The following is a 21,795-nucleotide window of genomic DNA, read 5'->3' as shown; positions in this document are numbered from 1 at the left end:
GAGTACAAGTACAGATATGTTGTTGACGGTGGTGGGTAGTCATGAATCATGCAGCAACTATCATGTACTGATGCATCATTGATCGCTACCAAAATCTGGGAGTTGGAGGCAAAAATTCAAAATTAGATAATATATATGAACGTATTTACTGAAATAGATAATATGTAGTCGTATTTATTAATTTAGTATTTGTATTTGACGCACAGTGATTTTCGGTACATCGTGTACCGAAAAAGTCATTTTCGGCACACGGTATGCAGAATATGGTATTGTTTCCCGTATTTGGCACATCGTGTGCAGAAAATGAACTGTATTCAGCACACTGTGTGCAGAATACGGACAACAGTGTCGTATTCGGTACACCGTGTGCCAAAAATAGCTTTTTCGTTACCAAAGTGTTTTTTGACACATGATGTGCCGAATACAGTCCATTTTCGACACACGATGTGCCGAATGCGAGCAGCAGTGCTGTATTCAGCACATCGTGTGCCGAAAATAGCTTTTTTTATACGGTGTACTGAAAATTCATTTTCGATACATCATCCGTCGAATACGGATGCTAAATTAATAAATACGACTACATGCTATCTATTTTGATAAATACGTTCATATATGTTATCTAATTTTGAATTTTTACCAGAATTGTATAGAAACTAACTTGTACATACAGGACAACATACATACTAATTGGCTGTTTGATCGACATGCAGTCAAACAAGCGTAAAAATCAAAAAATAGACAACAAACTTTATTATATTTGCTGACTAGATAATATATTGGTGTATTTATAAATCTAGCACATGTATTTAATACCTTAAACACTGAAAAATTAATTTTGATACCTAAGGTACCGAGAACTCCTGTATTCGGCACTTGAGGTGCCGAATATGTCACTGTTCACCGTATTTGACACTTTATGTGTTGAAAAGTCCCTGTATTCGGCATTTGAGGTGTCGAATACGATGAACAGTATTGTATTCGACACCTAATACAGGTTGGCCCCGCTCACGTCGCGTCGGGTCGATGCTTTTGGTGTGGTCGGTTGCGTCGCGTCACGTCATTTTGCTTTTGTCGCCTTTTTAACCCATACGCTGTCGTGTTTCGCTATAAAATAATATTTATCGCTTAGAAATGTGTATCCACACATACAATCAGTCTGCAATATCTGAAAGCTTTGATGCATTGTCCAAATGAACAGAATAACATAATGAGGTATTAGTTAGTGGTGATGTATGACCGATCATCTAGCTTGATCGGCTCATTCGCCATAGCCCACTGAGTCCTTGAATTTGTCAAGACAATCTTCTGCAGTAGTCTCGGAGCATAGTTATAAAACTCCTTAAAGCTTTCAAACAATATCTTCAACGTCTTCTGCTTCGCTCGCCACGCAGTGTGGTAATTAATCAGTATATCCGTCTTAGTTTGCACCTCCTGCATAATAGATTTTGGTGACAATCAAATGTTCATGCCAACAAGAGTGGTGAGGAGTTAGGCCATGAACTTCGCATCAACAGCGTTGCTCACATTCCTAATAGTCTCTTCGTTATATGTATATAGGGTGTGTCTACTGATTATAAAATAGTTTCCATATTTCGGTATACCTGACCTCATACTCCGTAGGGTTAGACCGGACGCACTTGTGGTCTCTTCTTGTCATTACATCATAGTTGCTAATAAAGTGGATGATCTCCCCTCTGTTACAAAACTGTTGCCTGGTCTGGATATCGCTATTCCAGTACCCTCAGTTAGATAAGATGTTATACTCAACGATGGCACAATCCAGCATCCCAGCATCACAAAAGTATTGGATCGCAGATACTGAGTCATCGTTGTTAGCAGTTTTTTCATCCCCGCTACCACCAACTTCATGATCCATGCATCATGCATCTACCTCAGAAGGATCCACTCTAGCTCCCTCTCTATCGGACCTGCCCTCCCCGACATACCCTCCGTCCTCTTCATGTATCACCTGCTGGCCTGATGTTTCCACAGTAGTCATTGCATCATCTTGCACCAATCATGACACTATGTTTACATACACCCTCATATCAAAGTTCTCCTCCAATGCCTTGTGTGAGTACAAAGCTCATGCGTTGTTTCTTCTCATCTCGAACAACGTATGGACAACGATTGAGCTATTTGGAACAAGCCATAACCGCACACACTACAGAACAACAGTATGAGATCGTTGGTTCACACCTAAAAGGATCATTATATGTGATTTCAAGCTATTCAGATTATTAGGTACCTCAACTGAACTCTCTGTGTGCTGGCAGTTCTGAATTGTTACAAACCTCTCGTGCAAAACTACGAAACGTTCTCTGTAATAAATATGAAAAGTCATACCGTATCTACTAAACAAAGTATATCTAATAAAATAATTACTTAGATGTATATACGATACATAACTAATTACACCTCTCGATAAATAATAAATAAATTAATAATGCAAATTAAATAGTACTATACTTAACAATGGTAAATATTTAAGTAATTAACAAACTTAATTAAATTATTAATATTTAATTCAAATGAAATAATTAATATTAAATATTGAATTAAAATACTAATTAAACTAACATGAAAGTTATATTGACCAAATATTAAATCTCATTATAAATTGACTTTAAAAACTATTTTGAAAGCTAGTTTTGCTAGATTTCTTTACATCACATTTACTCTTCTATAAGTCAGAAGCACGAGCATCTCGCTCTCAATCCGAGTGATCATCTTTTTTTTACGGTGAATACTACTATGCCTATAGTTCCTAGCAGAATTTCAGTGCTCACATTTGACAATGCACTATTAACCTATTTGTAGATTTGAATTTGAATTTGACTTTGAATTTGGATCATTTCAATTAAATATATTTGAATTATGATTTGGACTTGAACCTTGAGCTTCCTAAGATCATTTGAATCAAGGAATTTGAATTAGAATTAGATTTGAGCCGAATAGAATCTATGAATATATTTGAATTTGAGAGATAGTCAAATTTAAATCTCCACACAAAGAACCATAAAGATCTTAAATAAAAGCATATGAACCAATTTAAAGCAGGGATTAATTCAGAAATTGTCTTGGTGCTATTTGGAATACTTAGCCAGAATAATATATTCGAGTATATACATACGAGTATATATACTTCAAATATATATTTCTTGGTTTTATATTGGTTTATATAATTAGAAAATTTTAATTTGATGTGAAATTTGTAATAAATTTACATGCTAAAACTCAGTATGTTACAAGCACATGAGCACTTCGACCTCGTTAGGCGTAGCATCCAACATGTATTTCTTGGGGGAAAGGATCAAATACCATTTTTATCAGAGTTGTAGAGGTTGAGGCTAGTGTTTTGATTCTACATGTGGTCAGAAGATCATCTATTTATACAGCAGATTCGTGTTGGTGCATAGATTAAGTCTACAAAAATCGGTTCTGAAAAAGCAGTTGATTCTACAGTAAGAATTGGTCGTATCAACTAAAAAGGCTACTTCTGAGGTTTTGCTTCTTCCACACATACACATGATCCGCTGATCACTTAGGGCTTCGTAGCAAGGTGAAGATCGTCGCCAACGTCGCCCACAACCACACGTCTACATCTATATCACGCTCGACACCGACGATCACGCGTTGGATGCCATCTTCACCGACTAATCTACAGCCCGTGCATCAACACCTATGGCCTCATCGGGGATCATGTTAGACGCATACGCTTCCACTTAAGTTTTGCTGTTCATAATTAGGGCCAACGATCGCAATTAGAATCTAACACGGACCTCATTCAGCTCTGAATTTTGCTGAGCCGAGGAGCAAAGTACTGGCAAATCGCCTGAAATCATTGCCGAGGAGGAAAGTGCTCGGGTAGACTTATCACGGACAACGGACGGCATATGAGTGCACTCATTATCTGAAGAGAAAAGAGGGAAAGACAGGAGCTTGTGCGGTTAAGTTGGACATGGCCCAGGCCTATGATAGAATGGAATGATGCTATCTTCAAGGCATCCTTCTGAAACTTGGTTTTTCAGCTCAGTTTGTATCCTTGATTATGAGCTGTGTTACTTCGGTTTTATTCTCTATCCGTGTTAATGGTAATTTTTCCGATGATTTTAAACCAACCAGAGGTAAACATCAGGGAGACCCTACCTCTCCTGATCTCTTCCTGCTCTGTGCAGAAGGATTGTCGTGTTTACTGAAGTCGGTTGGCCCAGTGCATTTATCCAAAGGTGTACGTGTCGTTAAAGGAGCTACCAGTAAAGGATTGTCGACGTGTCAGTTACATCCGCAAAAACAGAAGAAGGTAGAGGAATCCCAAAAGATATGGTCCAAATGTATCACTGATGAGGCTTTGTTTCACGATGTCAGTAAAGGAGTAGCTGGTTCAGTCTTACGAGATGACAATGGCATTTTCTTAGTTGCAAGATCTATCAGGTATGAGCGCTCTCTCCATGGAAGTTCTCGCGTGCAGGGACGGACTGCAGTTTGCAATTCAGCAGGGAGCTGACGGTATAGCTAAAACTTACGAGTTTTTGCTGAAAAATGATTTTTATTGAAAGTTGCTAATGATTTATATCAAAAGTTTTTTTACGAGAAATTTTTAAGTTTTTATACCTAGTTTTTAGAAAAATCACTGTTACGAGAAGCTCCTGGTATCAGAAGGGAAAAAAACTCAATGCACGGGCCCTACATTCCCAGCCATCCAACAACCGTTCCTCTCCTTCCCTGTTGCGGCTTACAGCCGAAGCGCCTTTTCGTCTCTCCTCCGGCCTGTTTGCAGCTCTGCGCGTCCCTTCACCATCTGTTCGCGCAAGCAGACACGGATTTCACGGCAAGACCTCTCGGGCGTGTCGCCTAGTCTCCTGCCCCTTGCGCACGCGGAATAAACGGCACTAGCTTTCACGAGATTGCTTATCTCGTATGGTTGGAGAACATGGGAGTAGAACAGAACTGAAATTAAAGAGCATTAACAAACAAATCGGGAGGACATCTGCAGTAGATTTGTGGTACAGTCAGGTGATATATACTGGCGTTGTAGTAAGCAGTGGCACCGTACTGCGTTAGTGCCACGCCCGCGGAGGGTTCCGGCGGCGCGGTGGCGGTGGCGCCCTCTGCCGGGGCGGCGTTGGCCTGGCAGCCTTGCGGTGGGGGGCCTTAGTGGTGAAAGCCTCGTCCCAGATCTCCGTGAAGGCCCGGAGGATGGCATCGTGGTGATGTGGCGCGTTGAGCGCGAGGAAGTGGCGGAGCAGCTTGCGGAGCTCGTCGCCAGTCAGGATCTTGTTCTCCACGATCATGTTCATCATCGACCGCCGGAAGTCGCTGAGCGGGTCGTCGGACTCCTTCACCACCGCCACGCTCCCGTCGATCCTGCCGGTGCCGCCGTCGCAGCTCTTCGCTTTCCGGTGCTTCGGCGCTTGCGGTGGCGGGAAGTTGTCGACGTCTTTTTTGTTGACGAGTTTGTCCGTGCTCTTCATGTTACGGGGATGCTCAGACGGCAATGGATACGGCGGAGGCGGTGGTTGCATGTAGTGGACCTCTTCTTCCTGCCTGTCGCCTTTGTCCATGCTCTTTGCCTTCCAATGCTGCTTCGTCTGAAACTGGAAATAAGGCAGCGGCGGTGGCGGTGGCGGAGAGAAGCTGCCGTGCCCTTCTTTGCTGTCGCGGGTGTCGCCGCTGCGCACAACTCTGTGCTTCACTGGCCGTGGTGGTAACGGCGGTGGCGGCGGAGGTCGCGAGAAGTAACTCTTGCTGGTGCTCTTCCGCCCCCACGACACGACGCTCTGCTCGAGCTCGTTGAGCTGGCGCAGCAGGCCAGAGAAGCTCGGCGTGGTCGTCGCCGAGCTCTCCCGCTTGCAGTTGACCTCCTCCTCCTCACCCGCAGCCTCGACGGCGTTCTCCCACAGGAAGGACGACGACGACGCGGAGGGCGCGGTCAGCGTGCCCGTCGACCCCGACGCCTGCGCCGCCCTAGCCCTGCGCCACGTCGCCGAATTCGCCGTGGCCGTCTCCGTGACCGTGGCGGAGTACGGCGACGCGGACGCCGCCATCACCGCCACCGCCACGGCCTTGGCGTCCTTGCAGCCGCACCCGAGCGCGAACCCTCCGCCGCCGCCGACGCCGAGACGCTTATTGGCACCAATGCCGGGGCTCATTCCTCGCATGTGCGTGTATGGTCGTGCCGTGTCGCACTCACTGCTCACAGGAATCTTGGACGGTGCTCACCGGCCAAGGACGTACCTTGTATGCTGGGTCGGCGTCTGGCTGGTAGTACTCGTGAGCGGCTGAATATAAAGCAACGAAGATGCAGGTGACCTAAGCTGTGTAAAGTAGGGTGAGTTTGGTGGGAGGGATAGTGTTATATTTATTTTTTAATAAGATGGTCTAGTTTTTTATTATATTAGATAAATAGAACTAGTTATTTTTCTGTTTAGTTGGATGAATCATAATGTATACTGTAGTAAGTACCAATTTTATATCAAAATTAGTCCATTTTCAATCCCTCAGCTATGCCTCCATTCGATTTTCGTCTCAACTTCAAAACCCTAAATCTTATATCCCCGGCCTACAAAACTGTTTAAACTCGCTCCTGAGCACTATGACGGCTATTTTGTACATATGGTCGAGCTGACTAGACGCTGACCGTTTAATACGCCTCCCCCCCCCCCCTCTCTCACTCCTTAATATTTCCCCGCCGCTCACCCCAAATCCGCTGTCGTTCTCCTGTCGTCCCCGCTCGACCGCCATGGTAAGCTCAATGAGCTCTAAATCGGTGCGCTTGACAGCGAGTACTGGCGGAGGTGGTGGTTAGTTCTCCTCACTGGTCTCATATAGAGAGAGGTCATTCGATTATTTGTCGATGGTCTACTGTGAGTGTGATGCTAAGGCCGCACAATAGATTATCTTAAAGCAAAGACAATCCAACAAGGAGGTACTTGAAATGTGCTCGAGCTCAGGTAAGTTCAATTCATTTGATTTTTAGTTCAATTCATTCCCTTCTCTCTATGGATTTGATCTGATTTAATGTAGTATCCGTGTGCAAACAAGATTAGAGGTTGCAAGTTGTAGAGATAGTATGATGGTAGGACATCTGAATTTCTCAGATAAGTGTTGGTTGACATGTGAGATACGATCAGATCTTTACGAAAGGAGAACCAAAAACTTAGAGCTGTTGTGGATGCTGCAGATGTAGAGATCTAGGAGTTGAAGTTGAGTGAAGAAGAGGTTGCTGCTCTTGTAAGGTGGCTAAGTTTGAAGAATGAATGTGATGCTGAAAATATTGATAGGATTCAGAAACTAGAGAAATAGAGAAAAATGTTGATATATGTTGTTATTGCTTATGTAGTGATGGTTGTAAGAAATTTCGGTTTGTAATCCCTGATACATGTAACCAGTGAGCAAGGAATGAACGTATACATGCTTACCATTTTCTCCAATTTGTAGTCTGTTACCAATGCAAGAATCAATGTTTTTGCATGCTTATATTGGTATCTAATTTCTCTATGTAAGAAATAAAAGGAATACATAGTTTTGCACAACAAGTTGGCAGTATTGCACACAAGCGGACCACGGTTTGACTATTAAATTAGCAACATTAAACCTAGGTTTTAAAGAGAACCACCTAGCATAATTCAGAGTACAGTAAAGTCACAATTTAGCACACAATCATACTAGAACGCCATGGTCTGCACATATATTGCACATATCAGAAGAGGCATCACTAGCAAACTTGATGACCTTGAATGTAGTAAGGCTATTTTTTTTGACTGCCTTTATGAACTGATATTTACATATAAATATTATTCCTAGCCTAAAAGTAGGATTGGCTACCTTTTTGTCAAATCTGGGAAACTTTGGCTTCCTTCTTATCAGTTCACCATCACTTCCTGCTTCATCATAGTTGTCCTCCTCTTCACTGTTGAAAAAATATGAAGTTTTACTACCATCATCCAGTTTTTCAGCCACAACATCTCGTTGGAGTTGCTCCATATCTTTCTTTGTGATAACCTTGTTAGATTCATTAACATGGATATGATATTCTCTCTAGATAAACTTTTTCTTGAACTCCTTGTAGGATGCTATGTTTTCTTTAGCTTCCTCATCATCTTCAGAGATGTCAGCATCTCCAGGGAGCCAGTCACTATCTATGCTTGATTTATCTTACTCATTCACTATCTTGCCCTTTGACCTTTTTGAAGAAGATACCTTCTTGCCTTTAGATCCTAATGCAGAGGAATACCAAGACTTCACAAAGGATACAATCTTTTCTACTTCTGCCGGAGACATTGATGTTGCAACAATAATGTCAGCATCTTCTTCTGTGGCTTAAAGAGCATCACTCTCATTCTCCCCATCACTATCACTTTGTTTCTCACCATCACCCTCGGCTTCACCATCACACCCAACATCAATAGCAATTTCTTCCACGTATATATTAACCACCCCACCATCATTTATGCAATTAGCCATTGTCTAACATACCTTGTCATCACTAAGCATCCACAATCCATTAAAAAGCCGCTTGTCCGGAAACAACCAGTGCATCTTCACCATATCTAATCCCTTACAGTAGTCTTCAAGGTGTCCACGGATCTCTAGCAGTGACATCTTATCTTTATCCATATATGGCATGCCCTCCAAACCACCACAATACACAACTCTCTTCCCATCATTGTAAAACTCTCCATTGTAGTGAAATCTAACTGTAGGTTTGTCTAAAAAATCCATTTGCCATGCCTCACCAGCACCTACATGCATACGGGCAAGTTTACAAGATCAAAGCATGTACTAAATCAACTACTCTACACTGTTTGTAAACAAATTGAGGAATTAATCTTCTGCAAAAAATACTACTGTGACTAGAAAAACGACTCAAGAAACACTAATTACATGGAAAAAGAACTAACCTTCCAATCTCGATCCGCACGGGCAATGTTGATCCTCACGCGTCATGGCGTCTTCCTCCCATGCTCCACCTTGAACGCGGATGAGTAGGATGAGGCCGGGGGTGACAGATCTTGGGTCTGATGAGGATCACGCTAGGGTTTTCAACGGAAGAGTAGCGGCAGATTTGAGGCGGACAGCGGGGAAAGACCGAGGAGTGAGAGAGGGGGGGGGGGGAGGCGTATTAAATAGTGTTGAGTCAGCGTCTAGTCAGTCCAACCACATGTGCAAAACAGTCATCCAGAGTGTCCAAAGACGAGTTGTAAATAGTTTTGATAGATCAGAGATGTAAGATTTCTACGAAAATCGAAAGGTGGCTATAGTTGAGAGACCGAAAATGGACTAATTTCTTTTATATTTAGTTGGATGGATATAATAAGTTGATTTGATTGTGATGACCTTTTCGTAAACTTCATTCTAAAACCAATTGCATAAACTGATTTCCCGATGATATTAGCATGTTTTTCAGAAGCCGTCATGTTCTTGTTTGAGGGTGAGTTCGGTAGCAATTGAGAAATGATTTGATTGCAGGTGTACTTAAGGTATGTCCTTGTTGTTCCTTGTAGGAGTGTACTTACGATAACAGGACAGTCACAATTGAGAAATTATTTGATTGCCGGTTATAGCTTGCATATGGAAGCATCCGCATGCACCTTTCGTTTTTCTTGCTTGCGATCTTCTTGGGATCGAAGATTTATGTATATACACACATATACTACCTTTTGGAGTCACTAATCACCAAACGAACATGACAGAACCAGTACATTCTTCATATTAATGTAACTAAATATTCTTATTTGATCATCTGCATATACCCTTGCTGCATGTACATACCTCTTTTCCAAACTCTGATAACAGAACAGTGAGTAACTGAAGTGAAGCTTGCTCCTTTGACACCTTTTAGTATATCCTGTGTTTCACCCTGCATCCTTTTCCAAAGGGTGAAGGGTCGGTCAATCGACAATAGAAAAAAAAAAAACAAGCAGAATATGTGAAAAATTAGTATAAAAGGGCTTGGAACTAATTAGGCATATGCACAGGATTGTGAACGTGCATTACAATCAATTTTGCCAATTACAGAGAGATTACTATGACATCCAACAGTTCCATTACGGACTTCAAAACACTAAGGCACATTCCTGCACAAGAAAAACAAGCTCACCCTTGAGCTCCAACATTGTAGCAAGAACCAGAAACATAAGCTAGTTCTAGATGAAAACACAGAACAGAAATAATTGGAACTCCCCCTTTAATTTAATAATTGCTTCATCTTTTGCTCACATATATGTCACGTTTATGTGCTGAATCATGGCGCCGGAGCCCGAGGTGCCCCGGATGAAGACGCCGCTTGACAACATCTCCGGTGAGTCGCTCGACAGCAACCTGCTCAAGGTCATCTTCGCGTACATCATGCAGGACGGCCTCCTGTGCCCGATGCTCGCCGTCGAGGAGACGCTCATGTTCGCCGCCGAGTTCCGCCTCGCGCGCTCCCTGCCCACCAAGGAGAAGAAGAAGCGCGTGCAGGCGCTCATCGACCAGCTCGGCCTGCGCAACGCAGCCAACACCATAATCGGCGACGAGGGGCACCGCGGCGTATCAGGCGGGGAGCGCCGGCGCCTGTCCATCGGCGTGGACATCATCAACGACCCCATCGTGATGTTCCTTGACGAGCCCAGCCCACCTCCGGGCTCGACTCCACCAGCGGCCAGCGCCTTCATGGTGAGCATCCCACCCAGATTATTCTCCAACTAAACACATTTAAAAACTGAATCGTCATATGGCATAATGAAATATCCCATTAAACAAACACTGACACCGTTCGTCCGTTTGCTTCAAGACAGGGAGGTCTCAACCAAGTGACAAACTGTGTTGGCGTGAACCGTGAACAGTAGAATGGAAGTGTAGAGCAAATGTATTGGCCATTGTCAATACGATTTGTCTCCATTAACAAGCTAGCCAGTGGACCGTATACTTCGGTGCAATTGTTCGACAGCTACAGGTGAACTACTAGAGAATAATGCTCGTTGCATGCCTTCCCCGTCTTCATGTGCAATCACTAGGCAATGTGGGGTTTGAGATGGTCCCTGCAACGGCAGGAGATCGGGCACGCACATTTGGCCATCCCCGCAGGGTGCTTGTTCACATTAGGAGCCATGGCCATGCATTCTTACTGAATTTCTTTGGCTATTATCACTGTTGGTTTAAAATTAGTATCACGTTTGGTTATTAATCTAACAGGAATATATTACTATTTATTTTAGAACTAGCAATAGTTTATATTATCATTGACGCTTCTACTTGACTAATGAATTCAAGCCGAAAATATATAAGAAAATAATTTGACCCTTGACCTGCCCCTCTAAAGTACACACGGTCGCAACTTGAGTTAGACAAGTCACAATTTTTTTTTACACAAATTACGCACCTGTACGGTTTGTGAGAGTCAAACCTAAGAAATCTCACCTTGTAAGTAGCCTTCTTCACATCTCATATATCACTGATGTTTGAGGGCAATGTGATATCTTTTCCTTTTAACCCTTATTGATTGAAAGTTGTGACAATTATTTAGACACCAAAATGACTTTAAATAAAAAAGTTATCAATTATAGACCGCATTTAGAGCTATAATTTTCATATAAAGTTTGTCTCCATCTAATTTCATATAAAAAATTATAAATTTAGGAAAATAGGCTTCACCATCAGTTTGTATTACGGACCGACAAGAATACCATCACTGTCGATCCCTAACCGGCAATGATAATATTATCACTGATATATTTTTCAAATGACTTTTATTGTTTATAAGTTATGACGATTATTTAGATATTAAAATGATTTTAAATGAAAAAGTTACTAACTATAAAGTAGTAAATCTTATTGAGAGCTACAATTTTTATATAAAATTTGTCTCCATCTTACTTCAAAATTTTATTAATTTCCGAAGATGCTTGCACTATCGGTTAATATAACAAATCGACAGTGATAATCAAATATCAATGTCAGTTTTTTAATTGAACCGATGGTGATACTTGATTATCAATGCTAGTTTTTGCCGAATAAACTATTACTGTCGATTTTTTATAATAAACAGTGATATTTTATCATTATCGGTTATTCTACGGTAGTGTCGGGGCATTCTCATGTAGTGATGTGTAGTATGCGTGATAAAATCATTCAGCCGTGGATTGGTCTGTTTCTGATTGTTGCGCTGTGGCTTGGAATGTAGTTAGTATGAGGAATATTTGCCACTTCTAGTATGATTTTTGTTGTTACAATCATAAAAGGATGTTTCTAACTAATAATTACATTAAAAATAAAAATAAATAGATACTTTCGAAAAGCCACCGTAATACCAAACAGAGCCTTGATACCAAAGGCTCACATGGGAGTAGCTAGTATATACTTTAGAAAACAAGTTGTCACGAGTCCATTAATCAGTCGCAATGTGCGAGAGCAGTAGTTGTAAACCTGAATCGAGTGTTAAACTGCTGCGACCTGTAGCAACTAATCATTTTTAAGTCCCGTACCACGGATCCTACTCGCGAATTGTTTAAATAGTATTATTTTATTAGAAAGTTATAAAATAATATTCAAAATAGAAAGGTCTTAGAAATGTGTACTAGTCGGCACTAGTCATGTATCGATAATCGAAATATCGATTGGTTGCTGAAATATTAGTTCCTTTTCAGCAACCGGATAGTCAATATATAATTTTCTAGTTATCTATCAGCACTCTAATTGCCCATTTAAATATCTTTTATGCTCAAAAGGTAATTATAAGTTTTAGATCTGAAAAACTAGATCTGAAATTTAGTTCAATTTTTTAGATATCTAAATAGATTCAATTGTAAAAATATTTAAATACAAAATTGTAGATATCATCGATAGATATAATTTTCATATAAAGATCGTCCTCGTACGAGATTATATGAAAAATTTATGAATTTTTCTTTGAATATCATCTGTAAGGTATATGACATGTTGGTAATTAGAGTGCCAACAGACGTACATGTGTGTGCCAAATAAGATGTCAGTACTTGGATTAAAGATAGGTGGCTACTCGGCAATTAGAGTGCTGACAGACACTATTTATGTAAATTTCTTATTTTAAATAATATTTTTACAATTTTTTAATAAAATAATATTATTTCAAAAAATCTCGGATCATCCGATCGGTGCTTGACTTAGCATCGTTCTCGTGACGAGAGAGATTGGTCTTACGACATCGGTGACTTTTGTGTGTATTTCGCTGGAGCGAAATCCTGTATATAGCTCGTACACATATTTTTTCATCCCCGAGCAGATATAAACTTGTGAGTGGGCCTCGCAAACTGACAATTCTCTAGTAACGGAGACTGAGATCCACAACAGTCTAACTATCGACAAGATGAGTGTGGCCACTCGTACCATTCGAGTATGTGGTAACATGGTGAATCTGACAGTATGTCATCTGGCTACAACTTACAGAGTTACAGTGCCAAAAACCACCATGATAGCATCGACGACCATGCAGTTTCAGTTGCCGCTAATTTCGTCTTCTCGACGGTAAAATGCAAGGAAGGGAATCCTGAAGCGATCGGTTCCGGTAACAAAGGACTGCTCATCCGGTTATTCCTGTCCTACACTTGTGCTTGTGTACGTCCGTATCTTCGTTTTTCTCCCGTACCCTGTGCCCTGGATTCCTGGGAGAAGAGGATGAGCATGATGCGGGAGGACGATGTAAACAAGAGGGAGCATTGGCCTGTCGTCGTGGGCATAATTATTCCGGGGGCCAGGCAGCTGGTGTCCTGCATATCATGGCGTCCAACCGTTGATGCGATGCCGGAACAGGAAGGACGGTTCCAGGTTGGTGAATCTGAGCCTGTTTCGTTTCGGGGAATCAGCGGCGAGTTGCGTGTAATCTTCAGTCGCAAGTGGCCGGCATGCATGCATGATGTGCCTGTGTATGTGCAGCGTCTCTGTGGCTGCAGGGATCGACACGGTTGCATGTTCCTTTGTTCATGCTACCTGGGTAGCTTTGTTTGCGAGCAATAGCGAGGATTTTGTTTTCTTTGTTCGTGTAGCATCCTAGCTTTGGTTTTGTTGGTCGCACTGATATGTGCCTGCTAGTGCTCTGGACGTATAGCACGCTATATGAGGCCGTTAGCCAGCCGGCGTGACGACTGATGAGCACCAACGCCCATCTCCACGGTGAGTCTTGGAAATATGCGACATGGGCAATCCGTTTTGATCTGCAAAGTCCAAATTCTGAAGGTGCATTCCTCCTCCGGTTTCAAGCATGAACCAGCTACCTCTGCCGACCGTAATAGTATGTAGCAAACACGATTGGGCCAGCACGATCTATTCTTGGGCTACCAAAGCTGTTTCCTTCTGGGCCACACGGTATCCATCAGGCCGCATCTCGCTCCAGGCCCCAATCTCGGAGAGGGAAACGGCGGGCCTCTGCTCCTGTTCTAGAGGCCCCATCAGTCAGCGGAGAATTAGACCCAAGCCACAAAGCCCAGTGGCCCTAAAACATGAGTTTTTTATTTTTATATTTTTAACATAAATAATTAAATAAATAGCCGCATGATGAAAAGATTTAAAAAATAAACTCTTTCGCCCCATGAGAGCTGTTAGACCTTTATCACTCCTAAGAGAATGATAAGCTCTCATCCATACGTGTATAGCTCTTATCGCATTGAATGGACAGTATGAACAGTACTGAGTATGGTTTATGCCTCTAATTCTCTCATCTTCTCTATTTAAAACATTACTCTTCTTTTACTCTAAAAATTATAAATTTTTTTAACATGTTTTATAATCCATTGCAACTCATTTTAATTAGATTCATCCAAAAAACCTATATAGAATTTAAACTAAAATTCTCAAAAAATTACTAATTTTTAAAGTTTTAATAATTTTTAGAGCTCAAATAATTTTCCAAAAATCTGAAAAAAATCTCTAATATTCTTCTTATGTGATGGACTAATTATTTTAAGCATTAAGTTATATGATAAAAAATAAATTCCCTTATAATACTTTATTTTTATATATATTTATTATTTATATGTATTTATATCCATCTAGCGGAGGATGTTAGATAGATTGTGTCGGGTCGAGTACAATTGGATAAAATCTCAGAGACATCGGGTTAGCGTTGCGGGGGTGACAACCGTGGCGTGAGCATCGCCAGAGACGGAGGCGGTCGGGCGTGGCGGGGCAGCGAGGTTAACAGCGTCAGGTGTTCGCGGCAGACTGCACTGTTCGGTGCACGGAGGTTGAAGAAACAGCCGCAGCCTTCATATCACCATCCAACGGCCAAGATTCGTCGACTGCAATCGCAACTGTTTTCAGTCATGTGTAATACAGCATCGCTCTAAAAAAAAACCTCTTCGCTCATGGCCAGCTCTGTGTTCCCGGAATTGCAGGACCCGGACAGCGGCCACCGCCCACCGCTCCAACTACCGAAGTCCCCGCTCCTTCTGCCGGCCATGCCATGGCCCAGACCCCGGCGCGCGCCGCCTCCGCTGTTCGGCTCTTCGATGCGCACTGCCACCTGCAGGATCCCCATGTCGCGGCCGTCGCGCCCGCCCACATACGCGCCGCCGCCGCCGCCTCCGGTGTGGCGCGCTTCGCGGTCAACGGTACCTCCGAGGTACGCCCTCTGCTCCAACTACTCTATGCCTCCGGCTCTTCGATGCGCCCTCTGCTCCTCGCTGAGTCTTCCACCGCTCGATGCGCGCAGAAAGACTGGCAATTGGTGAAGCAGATGGCCGAGGATCAATCAGCCGTCGTCCCCTGCTTCGGCCTCCACCCATGGTAAGGTTCGTTGCCTGCCTCTCGCGCTGCTCTGCTGATTATGCTATGTCGTTTCGTGACTTTGGTCGGTGGGTTCCGGAGAGGTCACCGGATTGGATGGATTCGCTCCGGCAATTCTTTGCGGAGACCCCGGAGGTGGCTGTTGGGGAGGTGAGCTCTTCCTCTGTCCAAAATTCTATATCTTACATTGGCAATAGAAGTTGTTAAACTGTTCAGTGTCTAGCCAGCAATTCAACTGCGATAATTATCTTGACTTTTGGGGTGTTCTAAACTGCAGAGTAAGGCTTCCGTAGGCAAGCATTTTGTTGTATTATACTCAGGTGATTTTCATGATGCAGGAATTAATTATAGCCATGCCTTGGATACATTGTTCTGCCGTCTCTAGGCCCTCTTCGTACTTTAATTCTAAAGGTAGGTGGTCCTTTATGAATTGACATCTTGAATAACAATAGAATTTGTCACAAGTCATAGTCTTTTCTTCTGTACACCTTATCTGCTCTAAGATGTTTTGTTCTACTCTTGTAATGTGATTATATCTTGTCATATGTTCACTATTAGTGCAGATTGGTTTGGACAAAGGTTCACAAGGAAAAACCATCGACTTTGGAGAACAGGTCTGTACTTAGCATGGGCCCTGCACTTCATGTTGCGTGCTTGCTTATGGATTTTTCAGGTGGTTCAGTTGCCTGATGAACACAGCTATGTCAGCTATAATCACCCTGCTTTTAGTTGTTTGTACAAAAGTGTATATTTTCATATCCACAAGTCCATAATAACAGCAAAATAATCTTTATCACAGGTTGAAGTGTTCCAGCGACAGCTTGAACTAGCTAAGGAATTGGAGAGACCTGTTTCTGTTCATTGCGTGCGGGCCTTTGGTGATCTTCTGAAAATACTGAAGTAGGCATCTTATTTATTCTTTGTTATCTTGTACTTCAAGTTTGAAATTCTCAAAATAGATTGCTCACATATATATGGAGCACACCAATTTCTATGTAATGTATGGATAATTCCGTTACATAGAAAACCAAAACCATGATAAACGTGCTTGTCTTAGACAACAAATTACTTATTGAGTTAGATGCCATGTAGCGCCTTATCACTTTAATGATTTTACCTACAAATAACTGTTGCCTACTAAATTTGTTGTGTTAACATTGTGGTTGCTAGGCAATCTGGACCTTTCCCAGCAGGTGTGTTGTTGCATTCGTATCTGGGATCTGCAGAAATGGTGTCCGGCCTTGCAAATTTAGTCTGTTACTTTTCATTGTCTGGCTTCTTGACAGGCATGAAATCCACTAAGGCAAAGAAAATGCTGAAATCAGTAAGTAGATTGATCTATACTATTTACATTTCATCTCAGAAGGGTTTACCAGTAAACAGCTTTGGTATTTGTTTTAGATACCCTTGGATAGAATTCTTCTGGAGACAGATGCACCTGATGCATTGCCAAAGTTGGACAATATTTCTGTATTACCGACCCCTGTGCATAGTTCAGATTCAGATACTGAAAAGCATCACAAAGATTCATATCCACAGGCTTCCACTGCATTGAACGAGCCCATGAACCACCCAGCTAGTATACATATTGTAAGATTTTTTTTGCTTGGATCTTCGGTTTTAATATTACACAATTGTCTATTACTCTATTAGTATACTGAAGTCCTTTTGTTTAAATAGCTTAAGCAATCCAGCGTCAGCCCCCTGTTTCCTTGTGTATTCCATCTATGAAAAAGGCTTGTTTACTTTGTATTGAGCAATAATGGGCTGGGAAAATGCTTCTAAAATCTTGTGTCACTGCTTAAAATGCCAAAGGCAGAACTTGCTGAGGTGAGTTACAAGAATGCTACCAAGCTATTTTTCTTATCCTAGCTCCAAAGTTCACCCCGAAGCTGAAGCCGTCTGATGGGGTTCATCACTGCCTTACTCACTGGTCAGCCAAAGCGAACACTGTTTTTCTGCTTCCTGGTATTTTGTTCTTCTGAGTGTTTTCTGTGTATCGGATTGTAGTGACTCCCGGAAACAATAGAGAAATGATTAGACTTCACTGTTAATATTAAAGAAAGAAGGCGAATACTTAGTTAAAGCAGTGCTACTGCTATCTTGCGAATATTTTTCTCGTTGTGATTTTATATATGTTGACAAGTAAGCAGCAAGACATCCAAATCAGTGGTAGCCAGTGGTTGTTATGTTGTCATTATGAACTGTATAATCCATCACCACTAGCAACCAGCGCCAATGTTCTTGTACCTACTGGTCCAGCATATCATAGCCCAGAAAGCTGGAACAGATAGATACAGTAATTTTTTCCACAAATAGGAACTTGAGAACAATATGCAGAATGTGAATCAGTTGATACTAATGGACTGAAAGCATGATCAAAATGTACGTTGCAGTGGCAACATCAGAATTCTGAAAGGAACACTTCATAGCCCAACGAGGCTATGATGCAGATCACTATTTCTTCAGGGATGTCATGACATGGGTCTGATGGTGGCAAAACAGAGTGAGAGATGGCAACAGAATTTGGTCCCGTTGTATGGTGCTGATTGCTGTCATGCAGCTTGCACTAAATGACTTTGGTTAGCACGTACAATTTGACCGGCAAGAAAACACGTCACTAGGATTGTGGCATATCGACGATGTACTATTTTCGTATCAAGAAAAAAAAAAGCAAAGTACTGTCTGGATATCCGTTGCTTGATCCTTGATCGTCTCGTACCAACCCGTTCCTTTCGCAGCCTCAGTCCTTACAAATGAGTACCACTGAAGCATCCACCGAGCCTGTGGCCGTTCATTTCTGTACGATGCCATGCTTACTGGATGAGTTGGTTCAGACTGCACTAGCTATGCATGTGCTTCGAGTAGATGACACTATCAGAAGGATGCATCCTTTTATCATGTAGGATAAGCTCAGATCTGAGCCAATTAATCCTCCCAGTTCCCAGCTCCAAACTTCCAATAGCTTTATCTTATCGTTAATCTACTGGTACTAGCTGGAGTACCACGCAATGCCCATTCTAAAACTTCAAAAGCTGTCCGGTGAGAAATATCAACCGCCGGGGCCCATGCACACATAATGCACGTCCACTTCTCGACGAGACGCCGACCAATGGAGTACGATTCGGCAGCACATGCCCGCCTTAGACTTTAGAAGCAGCGTGAACAAACAAATTTGCCGAAAGGTCGCGCTCACCGGATCAACCGAGGGGGGAAAAGTGAACAAGAAGAAGCCAAAAAAGCACACCATATCTAGCTATGCTCTCTCGATCGAGCTAGCAAGAACATGTCCTGCAACATATATGTACATCTGATTCCGAAATGATGAGGATTCATGAAGCAGCAAACGAAATCTGCAAGTGCTCTAATGTAAACACGTACTCCAAAAGAAACCAAGCATCGTACGTGACAGGCGCGTGCAGCTAGCTAAGCTGATGTACACGCGCCGGCGCCGGGCGGAGGCGGCGGCGCCTGGCGGCCGCACGGGTCGGATGCGAAGAGGGAGAGCCAGGCCAGGACGGGAGTGCCGAGGAGGACGAGCCCCGCGGGCACCATCCAGAGGCGCGCGTGCGCTGGGTGGAACGCCAGCGCCCACCACACCAGCAGCGCGGCGCCGCCGAGCCCCACCGCGACGAGGCTCGCGGCCGTGGCAGACAGCCACGACCATGGCGCCGGCCTCCGCACGGCCGTCTCTGCGGCCGCGTCGGTGCGGGTGGCTGTGGTGTGGTTCGGCTTCCGAGGGGCCCCGGCCGCCGCTGGCTCCATGGTGGAGCCGGGAGGAGACCTGACACGCGGCGGGGGTCCGAGTTCTGTGTGCATGATATATAGCCCCGTCCCCCGTGAGTTGCACCGGCGGCTGTCGTGCTGTAGCTCAGGCCGACAATTTTAGATGTGCACTGCTTTGCACTCGTTGCTCTTCAACTTTCTTTTGAGCATCGCGCGCTGCTGTAGCACCATTCGTTGATCTTGCGACTGCGTTGCACCGGTCGAGCACCGGACCATTCAACGAGAGCGAGTAGCCCGAGAGGGCGCTGCTCCTGTCTTCCCCTGCTTACAGTGATTCATCTTCCCAACCTTCAGAGACGAGAGAAAGGCAAAAGATATTGCGCTTAGGGAAAAAAATAACGGTTACATTCTGCACGTTAATGACGTGGGATTAATCGACCCGCTTGCACCCAGTCCAAGCCTACGAAAAAACGAAAGAAAGGACGACGAAACTACAGCAAGGACATGCCAGACCACGGGGCGGAAGACACTGCACGTCGCGTGCCGGAGCCGGCGAGCCGGACCGTCAATGTCTCACTTGTATTCATACTGGTACAACTCCCGGACATTGATGGGGGAAGCCGCAGCTGCGTCTCCGTCGAAAAGTTTATCGGCGACGGTGAAGTTGGCGGCTTCCGTCGGGTGGAACGCATCCCAGAAGACGTAGTTCGAGCGGTCCTTGCACAGCGAGAAGCTGGAGTTGGCAATGCCGATGCAGAGAAACGGAGGCCAACTGCCCCCGCAGCACGGGTCCAGCGCATAATCAAAACCTGGCGATGTCAAAAAACCGAAATTTTCCTCATTATTCAGATAGCAGCAGGAGGTGTTCCATTTTGTGTTTTGATGCACTGCATTTGCAGGGAGTAGCTGCAGCAAGGAAGAAAAGTTTACCATAGTGACGATAGTGCTGGATGATTTCCGTCACGATCTCGTACGCATTTGCGTACAGAAATTTATTCTCTGGGCCCATCTCCTGGTTCATCTTTCCGATCATCCTCTGCAGTTTCTTGTTGTAACCTTCAGTGACTCGATTCGCAGACGCTGAACACTCCCCTGTAGGCATGAACTCCAGTGAACGAATGTACGGTATACAACCGAGTGGCCCGACATCAGACACAACAAACTTTCTAGCTCCCAGTTCATTTAGTCTCTTAATTGAGGAAAAGAAAATAGAGATCAGCTTGAAAAAACAGCAAGCGACAGAAAATTACAGTAGACGTTTAACTGCGAGTGAGAAGTTGGTAGAACCTTCAGATAAAATGTCAGGTTGGAAACCAACACATCCCTAAAATATGAAGGATCGGGCTTCTCTCATCCAAAGAACGGTATGAAGGGTGAAAGATACTCCAAAATGTCGTTGGATCCTGCTGCTACAATGAAGAGTACCTTCTTGAAGAACGCTGTTGCAGCTTCCTCCCCCATGGTCCAGTATCTGAGTTCTGGTCTTTTCGAAGTAGCTGATTTGCTGTGATAGAGGAATTCTTCCAATCTACAATGACGTTTCATAATCAAAGAAATCTAGTGGAAACATAAATAACTGCTAAGCAATTAAGGAGATCAAATACATAAAAAGAACCCGTCTGATTTTCCAAAAAAATAAAAAGAACCCGTCTCATCGAATATGCCGGAAGAACCAGAGGCGTAGTCGTGTTCGTCATTTCAGCACTTGAATTTGGAGCTAAGTAGGGCGGAGGAAAATATTTCTGCCTTAAGGCTTCATCTGAGAGCGCAGTGACTGAAAATGTTATATCGTGTATGGATAAATTCACAGTTTCTCATCAAACTCTGACATTACCAAGGATCTGCAATGGTCCTCCCATTCGTGAACCTTCCGGTTGGTTTGCCACCAGAAAACGCAAAATCAACACCGTATGGTGGAGCATTGACCTTGGAAAGGGTCACAAGGTAGTCATTGTTGCCTGCATCGACAAGGGAGTCTCCAAATATAAAGAAGGCATTAGGCAATGCTGCAGATGAAGGGGAAATGAGCAGTAGCTCTGCAATGAGGAGAGAAGAGCAATAGAGGACACGGGACAGAGCCCTCTTATGTTTATTCACGTTGCAAACTTGACACATCTCTGAGGATGCATATATTCCCATGAACTAGGCATTCGCATGCTTGCTGTGTCTGCAACTCAGCATACGCTGACTGCACTGGCTGATGTACCTTTGGCATGGTCATTGGCTTGACTGCTTCAATGACTACCTTGTGACCCTTCAATGACAGACATGCAAACGGTTTAGAGACAACTGGGGTGACACCTAAAATTCTCGACGAGAAGATTTTCA

The 21,795-nt window shown here is 43.4% G+C and overlaps 3 protein-coding genes and 1 pseudogene across 8 annotated transcripts; 1 reads left to right on the top strand and 3 right to left on the bottom strand.

Annotated features, from left to right (window-relative positions):
* Positions 1 to 4,940: 4,940 nt before the first annotated feature.
* Positions 4,941 to 6,277, bottom strand: LOC133924818 (transcription repressor OFP1-like). Its single transcript, XM_062370540.1, has one exon. It carries the CDS (start codon positions 6,159 to 6,161, stop codon positions 5,061 to 5,063), a length of 1,101 nt encoding a protein of 366 aa, XP_062226524.1. The 5' UTR covers positions 6,162 to 6,277; the 3' UTR covers positions 4,941 to 5,060.
* Positions 6,278 to 9,111: 2,834 nt separating this feature from the next.
* On the bottom strand, positions 9,112 to 10,787 carry LOC133924817 (uncharacterized). 2 transcript variants are annotated; one of them, XM_062370538.1, is made up of 2 exons: positions 10,222 to 10,787; positions 9,112 to 9,869 (listed from the first exon to the last, which is right to left on the bottom strand). In XM_062370538.1, exons 1-2 carry the CDS (start codon positions 10,665 to 10,667, stop codon positions 9,734 to 9,736), a joined length of 582 nt encoding a protein of 193 aa, XP_062226522.1. In that variant the 5' UTR covers positions 10,668 to 10,787; the 3' UTR covers positions 9,112 to 9,733. The 2 variants fall into 2 exon arrangements, with proteins under 2 accessions (XP_062226522.1, XP_062226523.1); XM_062370539.1 differs by having other exon boundaries at positions 9,112 to 9,862.
* Positions 10,788 to 15,091: 4,304 nt separating this feature from the next.
* On the top strand, positions 15,092 to 17,853 carry LOC133924816 (uncharacterized). 5 transcript variants are annotated; one of them, XM_062370534.1, is made up of 9 exons: positions 15,093 to 15,577; positions 15,668 to 15,743; positions 15,812 to 15,891; positions 16,080 to 16,152; positions 16,305 to 16,414; positions 16,541 to 16,641; positions 16,912 to 17,065; positions 17,143 to 17,331; positions 17,422 to 17,853. In XM_062370534.1, the coding sequence occupies exons 1-9, from the start codon at positions 15,419 to 15,421 to the stop codon at positions 17,470 to 17,472; spliced, it is 993 nt and encodes a 330-aa protein (XP_062226518.1). In that variant the 5' UTR covers positions 15,093 to 15,418; the 3' UTR covers positions 17,473 to 17,853. The 5 variants fall into 5 exon arrangements, with proteins under 5 accessions (XP_062226519.1, XP_062226521.1, XP_062226518.1 ...); XM_062370535.1 differs by having other exon boundaries at positions 15,092 to 15,577; positions 16,300 to 16,355; positions 17,143 to 17,853; XM_062370537.1 differs by lacking the exon at positions 17,422 to 17,853 and having other exon boundaries at positions 15,092 to 15,577; positions 17,125 to 17,264.
* Positions 17,854 to 19,911: 2,058 nt separating this feature from the next.
* Positions 19,912 to 21,716, bottom strand: LOC133924815 (GDSL esterase/lipase At5g41890-like; annotated as a pseudogene).
* Positions 21,717 to 21,795: the final 79 nt, after the last annotated feature.

The sequence above is a fragment of the Phragmites australis genome, chromosome 7, assembly GCF_958298935.1.
Source record: "Phragmites australis chromosome 7, lpPhrAust1.1, whole genome shotgun sequence".
Classification (NCBI taxonomy): Eukaryota; Viridiplantae; Streptophyta; class Magnoliopsida; order Poales; family Poaceae; genus Phragmites; species Phragmites australis.
Note: the sequence above shows the minus strand (reverse complement) of the source record. Positions and strands in the feature narration are given on the sequence as shown.